The following is a 16,240-nucleotide window of genomic DNA, read 5'->3' on the forward strand; positions in this document are numbered from 1 at the left end:
GCGGTTCCTCTTCAGGAGATAGTCACATTCAGGAAGTCGCGTCAATGGGCTTGACACCTTTTCTTTTTTTTTTCCAAGGACAACAGCTTGGATGTGAGTAACTGTCAAAATGTGTAAAAATGCAGCGCGTTGTAATATATGCGTGATGTCGACGTTGAAAGTTCAGCTGATGTTTGACTTTATCTTGGAGCCACTAGCTTAATGCTAACAAATCGCTGGCTGTTATATAAGTCACAAAATTTATACTTTCGGTCAAATTGTTGACTAATTTAAACTAGTGTTGAAAATGGCTTGTTCTCGTTGATGATGCAATCTTAATGGTTGGGGGGAAAAAAATGTCATTTTTGGTAGTCTCCTAAAAAGTGACGAATGCTTTGTCTCTATAAACTCTAACAACAAAGCAACACTTGGGCAACACTGGGGAACACAATTTTTGTTGAGTCAGACATCTGTTTTTAATTCATTTAAAAAAAAAAAAAAAAAAAAAAAAAAAAAAAAAAAAAAAAAGGACCAATCCACTTCATGGGTCAATTTGACCCGACTTTCAAAATTCAAAAGTGGGTCACTTTGTGAAAAACAACCCACAAATTTGCATTGTTTTTATTTATTGTTTTTAAACAGAATAAATAAATAAATAAATAAATAAATAAATAAATAAATAAATAAATAAATACAGTTAAAAAAAAAAAAAAAAAAAGGACCAAACCACAACTTGGCTAAATTTGCCCCAAAATTCAAAATTGGGTCATTTTGTGGAAAAATAACCCACAAATTTGTATTGTTTTTACTTTTTTTTTTTTTTTACAGAAAAACAAATTAAATAATAAATACATAAATAAATACGTTAAAAGGGTAAAAAAAAAAAAAAAAAAAAAGCCACACCACTACTTGGGTCTATTTGACCGACCCGACTTTCAAAATTCAAAATAGTTTTGTGAATTAACAACCCACAAATTTGCACTGTTTTTGTTTTTGTTTTTAAACAGAAATACTAATACATACATACATACATACATACATACATACATACATACATACATACATACATACATACATAAAATGGGTTAAAAATAAATAAATACATAAATAAAGGACCAAATCACTACTTGGGTCAATTTGACCCAACTATCAAAATTTGGTCATTTTGTGAAAAACAACTGACAAATTTGCATTGTTTTGTATAGAAAAACTTTATTTTTTTTAAAGGCTATTTCACACAAAACAACCCAGAAAGTTGAGTCAAAATGACCCAAGGAGTGGATTGCTCCATTTTTGACACAACTCTTTTTAGAGTGGTTGGGTGTGGAATCCAAAACTGATCTCAGTTTTTCCTCTATCACATCAAGTTTTTGAGCTATAGGGCCCCCTTTTAGATCATAAATATGTAACTTAACTACTATATATATAACTTTTTTTCTATCCAAATTGTTTCCCAGTGTAATTTTACAATAGTTAGACGTATATTCTTTATTTTATACGAAAAATAAAATAGTATCTTTAGTGCTTAACTTGCTTCTTTATGCTGAGTGTAGGACACATGCTAACACGCATCACATTACTTCCTGTCTTCCACTGATTGATAACCCACGAGGGAGTTACAGTATATTACATTAGTCGACCGCATCCAATTTGAGCGTCATTAGCAATAAAATTATTGCGACCGCACACACAAACACTTTCCACTGAGCTCCTGTCAACATCTCAAAGCGCATGAGAGCCAACCAAAGACAGATAGTCCACTATAATCATCGACAGCTGACAAATAAGCTCTCACAGCCTCATACTTAATAAATGTTTGCTGTTATTAACTCTCGCGGAGAAACGATAGCTCTCATTTATTTTAGGCTTATTTTATTTTTAAAGTACAATATAATGCTATATTTATATCAGGGGTGTCCAAATTTCATTTGTGGGCCACATACAGAAAATCAGAAGGGCGCAAGGGCCACATAATGTTATGAAGAGAAATTGTATTTAGTCCTAAAAATTGTACAAATAATTTATTTGTGCTTTTGCATATTTAGAAAAATGCTACAGTATATGAACCAATTTATTTGTAATATGGCAGTAGGGTTATTATAGTTTTGGAATTTTTCATTTTAGTTTTTGTTAGTTTTAAGGGTGGTTCTGTTAGTTTTTATTAGTTTTAGTTCTTTAATAAATGCTTAGTTTTAGTTAGTTTCAGTATTAGTATTATTTACAAAAACAACATGGGAGCGACGTCATCTGAAGGTGCTTTTCAATTGGCTGTTGCTAGATGATGTCACTTCTGTGTGATATACGACGTCATTATTCCGGTTGATATCAAAATAAATCTACTAAAAATCACACCAAAGACTAAAACGAAGTACTTATTTGCTATAATTATAGTTTTAGTTAGTTTTGTAAACATAAAACGTAATTTCAGTTAGTTTTCAATTTTTAAAAAGCATTTTTGTTTTTATTTTATTTCGTGAACGAAATAGTTTTTTTGAATTTTAGTTTGAGTTATTTCGTTAGTTTTAGTTAACTAAAATAACCTTTAATGGCGCCGGTGTTTTTTCGACACCCTCCCTTCTTACTTTGATCATCTCCAAACATTTTTGTTTTTATTTTATTTGAACTAAGTCAAATGCCATTTTTTTTAGCATATGTTGCGGGTCACTAAAAAATGGACGACGGGCCGCAAATGGCCCCCGGGCCGTAGTTTGGACACCTCTGATTTATATTATTATAATAAATAAATATATATAATAAATAAATAAAATAAAATATTATTAGTATAATAATAGTGTCAGATCTTGCTATTTAGCGACCGTTACACGGAATTCTAAATTGCTGTTATGTGGAGCCTATACAGCCCCCGTCATAAATTCTTCTGATGGACACCTAAGCGGAAGGTCGAACCATCGTGAGTGACACATTTGTTCGGCTCAGGTGTGACGTGCCGACGTCCTCGTTGGAGGGCACCCGATGGATGACAGCTGCCTGTAAACTCGTTGGGCTCCGTGCGAGACAGCTGTAGACGAAACGTGCGATAGGAAAAGGTTACTCGTATCGGAATAATGTCAGCTTGACGGATAGAGACAAAAAGATAAGCGGATGCAAATTACCAAAGATACAAATATGTTTTAGTGAACTGTCCAGCTTAATTTGCTGCCATTTCTCAGAACGAATATTCGGTCTTTATGACTTTTTGAGTAAATGTCAAAGCGAACCCTGTGAATAACGTTGACGCAAACATGTAGCATGACGTGCCTGAATGATTTAATGGTGCTACACAATCCAAAATATGAAAGTACAGCTAATAAACGCCAATGTGTCCTCCTCATCAAAACTAGGAATGCTTATTTTCATAAAACAACAATGATGCTCGTTGAAATTTCGCACTGACCAGTGTTGACTTTATAGTCGTCACGACCTCACATGCTAGGTCATCCCTCCACCACATTATTCCACAGCTTTTTGAAAACCAATTTCTCACGACTTATTCCAGTTCCTCCTCCACATGTCAAACAACACGGGAGGGGATTCAATCTTTGCCTCCATGGAGTCGTTGCGCTGTCAATTCCCTACTGTTCTTACCACAAAAGAGATGTTCACACATCTAATATGTCAGCGTCATGTGATTGCGTCTTTTGTTTTTTTTTGTTCGTCTACATAGCATGCTGCAAAGAAAGACAATTCATGCTTTAAAATTGGCATTTTTTGGAAAGAAAAGGATGGTACTAGTATTGTAGTAGGCCTACTTCTTATCTACTGATCTTAAGGCTACTTTAGGGGCTCAGACAGGAGACAAAAGATTTATCAAAACCAAACTGCAGCTCTTACTCTATTTATTGAATGGTTTCATTGACGTGTTGAGGTGGCGTTTTAGAACAAAAAAATAAATGTACGTCATCTTGTAATCACGTCATCATTTCTGAAAAGCGTTTAATGAAAGAGGTGATGCTGATTTCCACCTCCTGATAATGCTGTTTGTGTATTCATATGTTTTTAATACAAGTTTAAAATGAGAGTCATGACCATTTTATTAATCGCATTCAATCCAACAACATTTTCCACAAAGACCATGTTTATTACTTTTTATTATTTTGGATTAGTATCTGGGTCAGTATGATAAATGCTTGTTAACCAGCAACTGTCTGTGCTGAATGATGTTTCCTCTCTCCAGTTGCATCCGTTTGCGCATCCCATAACTGTCACAGGGGTAATTAAGTATTTCTTTGCACGGTAATTGCCAATTTAATCTTCTGTGCTGCGTCTCCTGATTTATTTTTTTAGTTTTTTTGTGCTTGGTCTGCCAGTCAAACTAGGTGTGGTTGTCATGGAGATCAAACAGGCCAAGGTAGTTATTTCCTTCGGCCAAAAGTAAAATGTTGTTGTCTCCTAAATGGGGTTGCTAAGCAGAGGTAATTACTTTGAATTATTTTTGTGCCAGACTAGTCATACTGTTCCTTACGTGACACCACAACCAGTTTGTGTATATAAAAGGGGTAACATTTGTTGTTGTTGTAAGGAAATAAAGTACAAATTTAAGAGATGCACCCAACTACTTACTAGTTTCAATTGAAAAGTGTAACTTCACCAAGTTGTTAGCGACGAGAATGAATGTGCTGTTTTGTTCGAACCTAAAAACCACCAGCTTCTGGTATTCAAAAAATTAAAAACATACACGCTGTATAGTTGTTAGTCTGTTATCGTTAGCTAATTTAGCTGTTTTTTTTTTGTTTTTTTGTTACTCAGTTCACAATATCAGCAAAGTTATGGGAACACATTTTGATAGCATATAGTCGGAGCCAGTGTTAGCTACAGTAGCTCTTAAAAACAAGCTAAATGTTTTTTCGTTTGTTTTGTTTTGTTTTGTTTTCCTTTCTCAGTACTACCTTTTTCAGATTATCACTAGCTAATTTTAGATTTTTTTTGTTACTCTGTTCACAACATTAGCAAAGCTAACAGGTTTTGATAGTAAAGCCAGTCTTAGCTAGCTCTAAAAAACAACAACATTCTCGATGTAAGGTGATTGATTTTTTTTTTTTTTTTTTTTTTTTTATGTTTTTCAGATATTATCAGTAGCTAAATTTAACATTTTTTTTTTCGTTACTCAGTCCACAACATTAGCAAAGCTAACACGTTTTGATAGCAAAGCCAGTTTTAGCTAGCTCTTAAACAAAAACATGCTTTTTTTCCCCCCCTTTGTTAGTACTGCCACAATAAAAGTTAATAAAAGGGACTGCGAGGTTGTTCCCCCCCCCCCCCCTCAAATATCACCAATGCCAATATATAGCCAATGCTAGTAAAAAAAAATAAAAATAAAATAAAAATAAAAAACATGAAGGATTTAATGTGATTTTTCTTCTGTTTGAACACCAAGTTAAAGATAATTTTTTTACGCTGTGCTCAGTTAAAATGGCTATTGTACAGCAGAAAACAGTAAAAAAAAAAATTAATTAAAAATTGTTCATGCATGCATTTGAGTCTCTAGATTTACATACGATTTACGTTTAAGTACTTCTACTAGAGTTGTTCTTTTTTTGTCTGTTTTTTTTACCCATATGTAACGATAGTCTTTTTGTCATCTGTTTTCCCAAGTCATTAACAACCTTGCCTATGTGTTTGTAATGTCTGAGTATTTCAATTCAATTCAATTCAATTCAATTCAATTTTTTTTCGTCTTTAAAAATGAAAGGGGACAGAAGTGATATATGCCCCTGATCAAAATAATAATAATAATCAACACAAAATAAATGCCAATAGTATGGTGAAAGTGTAGTGCCCTGATAATCGTTGTCGTTACACCCTGGATGTGTCAGCTTTCACATGGGATCCCTTCCACTCACTTCCCCCGGTATAGAGACCCAGGTGCACCCATGACGTCGTTCACGCGCAAACTGAATTCCTTCCCCTCAACACCACCTGTTCATCACCATCACGACACAGGTGACTCCAAATGCACCAGCCAGCATCCATGTGGATGCTGATCGAGTATGACTGTGACATTATCACAGTGGGGAGGGGGATAGGAACCTCATTCAGAGCCCATTCGATTTTCTTAGTGGAAGTGGGCCGCCAATCGAGCAAGCCAACTCGCTTCACTCGCCATTCACAGTGTGGATTAAATCAACAGTCATCGCTTCTGATCTGCCGTGAGGAATAGGATTAATCAATGGCAGACTGCATCTGTGCAGGAATTAAAACGCGAACGCAGCACTGTTGTGCCGCTGTTATTTTTGGTTTGGCTTTCTCTCCACGAGAACATCAATCATACAAACGTTTAGATGTTTAAAATGGCTGCTAATAGAACAGGACCTATATTTGGGATTTGCTAGTAAACAAACAAAATTATAAATAGTAGTCTGAACATTAGTAATGTAGTGGTTAGGGCTAAACGATTTTGATTTTCACTCAACTGACTTTTGTGTAGGCGGTGTGGGTTCAATTCCCAATCTGTGATGTGAATGGTTGCCAGTTCTGTGGTTGACTGGCAACCAGTGCACGGTGTCGTTTGCAGGGATACACTCTTGAAATGGTTGGGGGGAAAAAAATAACTGAAATTGGGTAAAAATGGACCAACCCAATTTTTTGGGTTATGAAGCAAACTAAATTAATAATCCACAAAGCAACCTATTTTTTTCTATTGTTTTGTAGTGTATTAGTTTGACCCAACTTTTTGGGTTAATTGAATAACCCAATTGAAATTGGTCGGATAAGAACCAACCCAACTTTTTCAATTATTTAATTCAAACGTTGGGTCAAAACCAAATAACCCACAAAGCAACCCGGTTTGTTGGGCTGTTTTGTGGGTTTTGTGGGCTCTTAGATCGACAGACTTGGGCCAACGAGTGGAATCCAGTTTGAAGCAAACATGGTGAAGCTGCATTTAGCTACAATGCTGCACACTACTATGCTACTATGCTGCTTTTAAATCCAGGTTAAAAACTTTTGCTTTTTTTCCTCATACCTTTGATTAAGGACGTTTAAACAGCTTTAATTATTATTCTCCAGTGCTACAGAATATGTATGGATGGATGATGTCAAACTTTTTCTGTTTCTGTTCTTTGATGTACAAGCGCAAGCTGTGGATTTTAATTTGCACAACATTTTTGCATCCCACACCACTGCTGCTACCAACATGTCGCTGATAATGTCTTGATTGTCAAAATCGCGATTCTTTCATCCAAAGAGCATTTATGAATTCAATCGCTGTCACCTTGTGATTTGTTCAGGCGTTGCTCATGTGTCATTGCATCACATCTTCTGATAACAATAAATGTTGATTGGATGTGGCATATAATTTATTCGGATTGCTCGTGACAAGACCTCAAGATAAGCACATTTGTTGTGATTCATTTGCAATGGCGAATTGATTTTTTTTTTTTTTTTTTTTCAAATTAATAGTCATGGGCAGGTAATACTGGGTATACTATCCTCTTTTATTTGGTTTACAAATCAAACTTGTGGCTTCGGGAGATGCTTCATACTTGATACCGTACATCTTTACTGGCTGTCATCTTCTGACTTATCAACTGAAAAATACAACAAACAACTCTCACAAAATGTTAGAGTGACATTTCAGGATGAAGATAAAATGCATTATAATTTTGACAGGTTATAATGTACTTTTAAGTTAGCTTTTTTTTTTTTTTATCAGTAGTGTGTATATAATAGGGATGTAACGATATCCAAACATTACGATATGATAATTATCACGATATTGTGGGCGGGTTGGTGATATTTAAAAATAGTCACAATATTGTAAAAAAAAAAAAAAAACAGAGCTCATACAAAAAAAACACAATATTGTACTTTTGTACATAACAGCAATGCATATAAACCACCTACAGTCTCTAATAACAATATGGAGGTGCTTACTTGTTAATGCACGCACACATCGAGTTCCTCCACATATTGACTCGCTTCACAAGCAAATTACGTTCCCCTTCATCTGACCATTAGCATAGATTTTAAACATAGAAGGCCAAAACATCCCTAATGAAAATTAAATTGCACTAATAAACTAGCCACCGGAGGGTGCTAGAACTGCACAAATTGAAATCAACCTGACTTTTTAAACAGATGTGTTCCTTTTAAATATTGTAAACATGATAACGATGATATTGTGGCAGTTTTAATATCACGATATCATGATAGTGCTCGGATTGTTATATCCTTAGTATCTAATGGACATTTTATAAAGTATGTTGTCTCATCCCCCCCCCCAATAGATTCAAGATGCAAAAAAGCCTACTTACGCAGTCCACTGGCCTCCAAAGCAGTGTAACCATCGAACAAAGAGGTAAACTCCGTCAGACCACCCATCGCAGCATAAGGGACATCTTCTCCCACCGGGCGACCCCGTGCCTCCCTCTCGGACTTCGTCTCAACCTCATAGGTCAAATTCATTTCATAGGTAAAGTCCTGCTGTTATGTCAGTGAAATTCTGAATTGATAGATTACCAAGGTCTGGTGGTTGAAAGTGGGCTGGCCACATCCACATCTGTACGGACTCTTGAACCCAGAACAGTCACCTGAAAAGGAAACTTTTTTTTTTTTTTACAATATTTCCTGCAGTTGAACGGCTGAATGGCTCATTAAGCTTTGGAGCTTTTAACTCACACTTTTTGCACAAATGTCCGCCACCTTCGGTGTGATCTTGAGGTAAATGTTTACACCGGCAGCGGACGGGCACTGCCTGGATGTGAGGAAGGTACTCGTAGGCAGAACAAAGACAGCCCGGCACCCGGCATGGTAGGAGTAAAGGTCTCTCAGAAGGAATGATCTCAAAGTCCGTCTTATGTTGCTTGTAGCTGAAAAAAAAAAAAAGCTTTATCATCAAGTACACTTCCACAATCACAGCTTACACATCTACAACCAGATGAAGATTAAAAACCTAAAAGACAAACTATCAATGAGCAATAAATTCATAGAGATAAAAGGGACTTAAGAAAGATAAATATAATGATAATAATAATCTACCTAATGGAAAATAATCAACTATATACCACCCATGTGAACAGAAGCATCGCGTCTCTGGCCCAATTAGGACGCAGTCGATGCCTCCAGGTACGCCACAGCTCACGTAGAGTCTGTTTTTCATTCGCTGTGGGACCATTTTCCTCTTGTACTCCTCATATTGCTCCGGAGTAAACAATATGCCTCCGTCATCATCACCCACAATCCTAAAAGAGACGACAACAAAAACGGTTAAAGAGGGTAATTTTAAGTAATGCATTTGAAGTCCTTACAATATATTTCTATCCTTGCCGGTATGTGATTCTAGTGATGTGCAGTCTTTTTTTGTGCTGATGATGACACTATTATTAACCATTGTCATCTGCAGCGAAGGTATTATTTAATCAACACATTCTGGCTGTATTAAAATCCATCCTATTGAAATGATTTGGTTCGAACCACCTATTAAGACAAGCCTAATTTTCTGTTTAAATGCTGAAGTGGATTGATTGAAACTCAACAAAGCCCTTCATGAGCCTCTATATTTCTATTATTGTGAGAGAGAATGTGCCCTATGCTTAAATTTAGTTTAGTGCCACGTCCATATGAAACTTGGATTCAAATTGCCTGCAAGGCTGTTACATTTGACAATCAAATCATACTTTCACAAAAAAATTTGACTTTTTCATAGAAAAAAATTGCAGCCTTTAGTGCGATGATAATACCGGTAAATAATAATAATAATAATAATAATAATAATAATATAGTTTGTTTTGGGGTTGGTTTTTTTTACCCCGCAACCCTTGTGAGGAATAAACGGTTATGAAATGGATGGATGGATGGTTTTAATAAACGACCAAAACAAACCGTCTGTACTCGCAATACTCATCCACCATTTTTAAAGCTGATCTGTCCAAGAATGTAAGGTCCATTGTTTAAAAAAAATAAATAAAAATAAATAAGGGCCTCAAATCCAAGCTTGCAGTCCGTTTCTTTATCTCACTGGCCTCGACTTTAATATGACAACATAAACAGTAGTAGGCCTATCTTACATAAAACTGTCCCATGTTTGTTTTACAGTCATGTTACTATGGAAATGACCCAGGGTCCATCTAACGGCCGAGGAAAGTAACTGCAGATTTACAAAACAAAAAAAACACGAAATTAATTCAACCCACTCGAGCTAATCTTACTAAAACGGTTTAGATCCAAATATTGTAATATGTGCATGTTTTTCATATCATAATCAAGATTGAACGGAGCGAGTGCTCTTTAATTTTCTCATTATGACATCCGCGGGGCAAGTGAAAGGCAGTACGACTACAAGTCCCATGATGCCTTGCGGTGACGCACAGCCAACCTGACGGGAACCATGACGGTCAGCCCACTTGAATGCATATATTTCTGGCCGTGCAGTTTAGCACACTGAGCTGCATACCGTTTATCGGAGCTCAGCAGGAGAAGCAAATAAGTGTCCGATTAGCGAGCCATGTCAACCGGCTAATTTACACATGGAGAGGGTGGAGTCATCTTTTGCTTTTGTTTTTTTACCCGGCGACCCCTGTTATATCAGATCATTTCTGACCCATCCTTTTGCGTTTGGAGCTCATCATACGCGGCTTGGCTGCAGCATGGCTATTACATCTTCAACTTCAAGATGACCTCAGATGCAGGAGGTAAATTAACACAGCCCACCGGTTTGTATCTGTTTATTTGTATAGCGTTGTTAGCGAGCTAACGCTAACACGGAGTTGTAAAGTAGCTTCATGTCAACTTCCCCTTTTTGCAACTGTAATACATTTGAAGTATAGTATCACACAATACCCCCCTATGTGTTTTTTACCCTTCTTGTGTCAACCCTGGCATCAACATCGCATGGTAGAGAAGTTCTCCGAACATCTGTTTGCCCAGCTAGTTGATTTGTTATGCTGTCAACAGATCAACTTTACAGTCATACTTTGCACTATCTGCTAGTTTTGTTAACGATCTGCCAGTCGTATAACTGCGCAGTGTGGCGCCACTCAACAATATGTCAATGTTTAACCTTAGCATTGCTCCTGTGTGCGTGCATGTGCCTTACCATCATCCGTCAACATCTTTCATATATTAGCACAATTTAGCATTGTGACCCACGTAAACCAGACGAATTTATTGGGATGAAATATGAAAAAATGAAAAGCAGTCCTCGTCTCTTTCCGTTTTTACCAAAAAAAAAAAAAAAAAAGCAAACGTGGTCTAAATGATCAACCAGCTCATCCATTAAAAAAAAAAAAGTAGCAGTTGCAAGCACCGCTGTGTATAGAATTAGCTGATTACCCAATTAACAGCCAACCAAGACTACTCTCATTCGTGGACACCCACATCACTCACCAAGCCATATGCACTCAAGGTCACAGATGCAACAGTGCAAATGTGAGACTCTTGACCCAAAGTGGACAAAACATGCATTTTTACTCGATTTATTGACCGGTTAATCAGTATACAATTCTCAAGCTAGTCAATAGCTGCAGTCTTAACACAATGGCTTAGTGATATTTTACCTCACGATGAGTGAAGTGGAAAGCATGCAACTCTTGTGATACTGCAGACTTGATAGCTACTGGACTTGTCAAATGGATGTAACACTATATCGAGATTAGCATGGGGACCTTGTGTGGGGTATGGGCACACTTCCCAAAACGGGGTTCATGCAACAAAGCATGCTATTGTTTTTGTTGTGTGAGCAGTTTGGCACCGTTTTTTTTTTTTTTTTATCCAATAAATGTGCATCCATCTTTTATTTTTTTCCCCCTGAGAGGCTAAAGTTTGGATTGCTCATAATTGTTGTGGTAAGGCACAATTGTTTCAGGTGTATACTATACGTCAGGCTTCATGCGTGGTTGACATACGTTCACCTGCCTGACCGGTTTTTCTCCGTGAAGCGTTGCACTGTTTTGCGGTTTTGTTTTGTTTTTTAATTATCTGAGTATATTTATGATTCATCAGTGGTTAATTTAAAGACATCTGTCAAGGGTTTGTGCCATTTGTTGACTAGGCTTTCTGTTTCTGTCTTGTTAAAATACAGCTCCTCTTATCATTGTGACTCAGGCCTCTAAAATATACAATTTATTTGCTTGTGTTGCTAATAGCATACTAGTCAGTACAGAAATGGGGAGCTTAGTTCAATCATCCTTGTGTCTGTTTCACAGTTTGTACTTGTACTTTATTAAAATATGTGCTAATTCAAAATCAGTGCCTGAGGCATTCTAGAAGGCACTTGATAGGGTTCACGTTCATAATCTAATCTTGTGAACACTAAAGTTTGCCCTTCCAAAGGTTGTTTTCACCCTGTGTCAGGTAGATACTAATTGAGCAATACTACATTATGCTTGTAGATTTTAGGGATATTTAACTGAATGAGTTCTATTTTTTTGGCTAGTGAATGTATGATTGTATTTAAAGATGCTTTTTATTTTAAAAATGGATTCTGTTACCTCTGTTTTCATAATTTATTCCCGCAGTCAGTCCCTCCCGTCACAGCTCAATAGGAGGTGACAGTGACACACCCAACACGGAATGCAGTGAATGGACCTGTTGGCAGTGATATAAAAAGTGAAAAATGATCGCCTAATTTTCCCTGGGACTGTGTGCCTACACGCTATTTGTCTATTGGCTGACCATAGTGAAAGTGGGATTAGAAAACGAAAGCCCTCAATGGTTCTGACTGCTGCTGTGAATCCTACCGGGAGCAGCAAAGTGGGTCCAGTTACAAGCTAAGCTGGTAATTGGGTTTCTGAGCTGAAATGTTCAAATGTGTTGGAGAGTGCTGTGTGCTAATTGACGAAGAATGTCTGTTCTGATTGAGTGATGTGATTATATTTTCTAGAATGAAGTATTCGACTGTTTATCCCATCAGGGATGCAATTTGATTTTGCCAATGCTAACGCGTAATACAGTAAGAAATACACTGTCGTATCTGTGGCCTTGAATGTGTCTTGCTTTAAAGGTCGGGCCTGGTGTAGTGAGTGACGGAGTGGAATTGGTTTAGCAGCTGCTTAGTTCCCCCCCATTCCATATCATTCAATGCAGTTTTTTGCACAGTGAAAAGAAAAATGTCTTAGATCTGCACCGTAACAGGAAAATATGCAGCATACGAAAGTAGACATTCAATTTCTTCGACCTTTCATCTTCTGTTTTTGGATTTTTCTTTTTTTGTGCGTGTATAATTTTTCATACATTTTTAGACTTTTTCTGATTTTCTGTCACATTTTTGGCAATTTTGTGGATATTCTATTCATTTTCTGCCTATCTACTTCCTTTTTTGTATATTTTCTGGCTAGGTTTTGACATTTTTTTTTCTGCACTTTTTTGTTATCAATTTTCTGACATTTTTGCCAACTTTGAACTTTTCTTTGGTAATTTTTGGGATTTCTTGTTAGGGGTTTGGACATTTTACAATTACATAATGAACATTATCTTTTCCTGCCTTTTTTCCTTTTTCCTTGTTTTTTTTTTTTAAATCAATTATCTGCCTTTTGGGGGTGGGGGTGGGGGGTGTCAATTCCAATTTTATGGTTACTTTTTGAATGTTTTCTTTTCTGTGTTTTTTTTTTTTTCATTTTTTATTTTTTTTTATAAATTCTCTGACACTTTTGGCAATTTTTTTGTTAATTTTCTTGCTTTTTATCTTCCTTTTTGACCATTATGGTCATTTTTTTTGGACATGTGGAGGACTTAAGGTCATTTTTAAACCTTTTTCATCTACCGTAATTTCTCTGTTTCTGACTATTTAAAAATTTGGACTGACTTTTTTTTTTTTAAAGATATTAAACATTAGTTTATTTAACACAGAATTTTACCTAAAAAATGAAAATAATGTTAAAAAAAAAAAAAGTTACCTTTTGAATGTTTTCTTTTCTGCATTTTTAATAAAATAAATTCTCTGCCACTTTTGGCATTTTTTTTTGTGGTAATTTTCCTGCTTTTTATCTTCCTTTTTGAACATTATGGTCATGTTTTGGACATGTTTAGGACTTAAGGTCATTTTTAAACCTTTTTCATCTACCTTCATTTCTCTTTTTGTGACAACTTAAAAATTTTGACTGACTTTTTTTGAATATATTAATCAGTTTATTTAACGCTGAATTTTATCTAAAAATAAAAATAATGTTAAAAAATATACTAAATTTTGTAAAAAAAAATTTTGTTTATACACAGTTGAGTGACTTAACAGCCACATGTGGCTCCAAAGCTGCAGTTTGCAGACCACTGCATTAAACTGTTGATGAAAATGTCATTTCCTAACTCTCCTCGTGGTTTGAACAAGTACATTTTCCTTATTTCTTCTCTGTGTTAATTTTATTCTGCATAGGTTGTCAGCAATGTGTGTGGGCACCCCATCTGAGCCCCCGTTCTGCTATGGTGGACCACCAGAGTTTGAGGGTCTGAGTAGAGCATTCTTCTGTTCCACTGGTATCAACAGTTACCTCATTGTGAACTTCAATTTCTCTCTGGATATGGACAATAAAAATACTTTTAAAAAAATGTATCAACTAGCACGCTGAACCAACAAGGCCAGTCTCATCCAATAGCAGCAAGTCTTCACCGGTGCTTTCCAGTTTCCTGCTCCTTCGCCATCCCAGTATCATGCTTGGCACTCTCCTGAGACGCAACATGTCCCAGAAGCTGAGTTTGCTGCTCTTAGTCTTTGGCCTCGCATGGGGACTCATGTTGCTCCGCTATACTGTGCAGCAACCTCGCCACCAGAGTAGCGCTGAGCTCCGCGAGCAGATCCTCGAGCTCAGCCGGCGATACGTCAAAGTCCTGACCGAGGAGAGCCAGAACGCACCCGGCGGGCCGCAGGGGGCCACCATGGCGGGTTATGGTAATCATCTCGCAAGAATTTGCCAGTGCGCACGTGTAGTTACTTAACAATGTCTTGTTATGCACACAGCGGATCTGAAGAGGACGATAGCGGTGCTGCTGGATGATATCCTGGAGCGGCTAGTCAAACTCGAGGGGAGAATCGAGTTGGCCGTGAATGCGTCGCTGACCAACACCTCCCACGGGACCGTACTCACTTCCACTTCCACTGTCTTGCAAAGAGCCTCCAGGCAGGAGAGAGCTGGCAGTCATCACGGGAAGTCACGCTTCAACCCACGAACCCCCAACAGGCCTCAGCAACATCTATGAGCTTTGTTTTGCTAGCTGTATTGACTGATCTCTTAGCACATCTCACTTTTCCTGAATTTATTCCAGGACATATACAGACTTGGAAGTAACTGATGCTTCTTGGAAAGCCAGCTAAAAAGGAGGGAGACACTTTTTGCCTTTTCACTTTTTTTTTGCCATTGTATTTATTTTGTTTGATCAAAATTGCAGAGTGCATTTTTCTATTTCAATTTTGCATTTTTATATAATGGCATATTACTGGCTACAAATTATGTATCATTCTTTGTAGAACTGCAGCACATAAAGGCTCACAACTACTCCTATACAACTTAACAATATTACGTCAACCTGCTGAACTAAACAGAATACTCACAATATGAATTGCTGTATTTGTGGCGTGACCTATTGCTATATACAATAAAATATGACGATCCGTCTCTAGCTAACATTTAGTGATGTGTATATAAATAATCCAAAGAATGTTCTGCCTCAATATGACGCTAGTAACACAACAGATGACTCTCATTTACCACTGAACTTGTTTGCGTTATCTCAGCTGGAAATTAATGTGCCCTGCCACCGTCCCCTTTACTTGCCTTGGGTGTTATTTCACTCTCAATGTAGAATGGAATGAATGTACTGCAAGGTCAGTATCTTCGGTGCTGTGAAGATGACTGACCTGCTTATACACATTCAGGGTTCATGTTGCACTGTGACTGTAGACATTTTCTAAAAATAATGGGCTAATCCACTTTTGGTAGTGCTGTTATATTGTATGTGGGAGGTGATTGTTACATGCTGGATTAGTCAGTCCCTCTCCTTGGTGAAATATCTCATGCAGCATACAATCCTTTCAAATGCTCATTGTAATGCCTGTTAACCATACCGGACTTAAACCAACAAATGTGGGCATTAGCAGTGATGTATTATTTATTCTGCATACTCGTCACAGTGTACCTTAACGTCCACCATACTCAATAAACTGGTTCAAATAATATGACTGGTGCAATAAATGTGTTGTTGCGAAATGTTGGCTGTACCAGAAACTAAATGTGCCATTTTGTATTGGAACACTCTATAACGACCTTGCGTTATTGCATCGTGTGTAACTGATATATTCGGACTGATGTTGCTATACGTCAGTTTCCACAAACGTACA

General features: G+C 36.9%; 2 protein-coding genes across 6 annotated transcripts; one reads left to right on the forward strand and one right to left on the reverse strand.

Annotated features, from left to right (window-relative positions):
* Positions 1-7,391: 7,391 nt before the first annotated feature.
* fam221a (family with sequence similarity 221 member A) lies at positions 7,392-10,208 on the reverse strand. 4 transcript variants are annotated; one of them, XM_077506713.1, is made up of 6 exons: positions 9,799-10,208; positions 8,982-9,158; positions 8,596-8,786; positions 8,437-8,507; positions 8,232-8,364; positions 7,392-7,505 (listed from the first exon to the last, which is right to left on the reverse strand). In XM_077506713.1, exons 1-6 carry the CDS (start codon positions 9,861-9,863, stop codon positions 7,477-7,479), a joined length of 666 nt encoding a protein of 221 aa, XP_077362839.1. In that variant the 5' UTR covers positions 9,864-10,208; the 3' UTR covers positions 7,392-7,476. The 4 variants fall into 4 exon arrangements, with proteins under 4 accessions (XP_077362839.1, XP_077362836.1, XP_077362840.1 ...); XM_077506710.1 differs by having other exon boundaries at positions 8,437-8,519; positions 9,799-10,206; XM_077506714.1 differs by having other exon boundaries at positions 8,985-9,158; positions 9,799-10,199.
* Positions 10,043-15,529, forward strand: ccdc126 (coiled-coil domain containing 126). Of its 2 annotated transcripts, XM_077506716.1 has the most exons (4): positions 10,043-10,607; positions 14,282-14,382; positions 14,467-14,794; positions 14,864-15,529. In XM_077506716.1, exons 3-4 carry the CDS (start codon positions 14,557-14,559, stop codon positions 15,100-15,102), a joined length of 477 nt encoding a protein of 158 aa, XP_077362842.1. In that variant the 5' UTR covers positions 10,043-10,607; positions 14,282-14,382; positions 14,467-14,556; the 3' UTR covers positions 15,103-15,529. The 2 variants fall into 2 exon arrangements, with proteins under 2 accessions (XP_077362842.1, XP_077362841.1); XM_077506715.1 differs by having other exon boundaries at positions 10,044-10,607; positions 14,282-14,794.
* Positions 15,530-16,240: the final 711 nt, after the last annotated feature.

This window comes from Festucalex cinctus, chromosome 19, assembly GCF_051991245.1.
Source record: "Festucalex cinctus isolate MCC-2025b chromosome 19, RoL_Fcin_1.0, whole genome shotgun sequence".
NCBI classification, from domain to species: domain Eukaryota; kingdom Metazoa; phylum Chordata; class Actinopteri; order Syngnathiformes; family Syngnathidae; genus Festucalex; species Festucalex cinctus.

Bases quoted from the DNA above. Each gene is read 5' to 3' on its own strand.
- ccdc126 (XM_077506716.1), top strand. From the start codon at position 14,557: ATGCTTGGCACTCTCCTGAGACGCAACATGTCCCAGAAGCTGAGTTTG. The intron at 14,795-14,863 runs GTAATCATCTCG...TTATGCACACAG, and splicing joins GGCCACCATGGCGGGTTATG to CGGATCTGAAGAGGACGATA.
- fam221a (XM_077506710.1), bottom strand. From the start codon at position 9,863: ATGGACCTTACATTCTTGGACAGATCAGCTTTAAAAATGGTGGATGAG. The intron at 8,787-8,981 runs GTATATAGTTGA...TTTTTTTTTCAG, and splicing joins TGCTTCTGTTCACATGGGTG to CTACAAGCAACATAAGACGG. The intron at 7,506-8,231 runs GTAAGTAGGCTT...TGTATTTTTCAG, and splicing joins TTTGGAGGCCAGTGGACTGC to TTGATAAGTCAGAAGATGAC.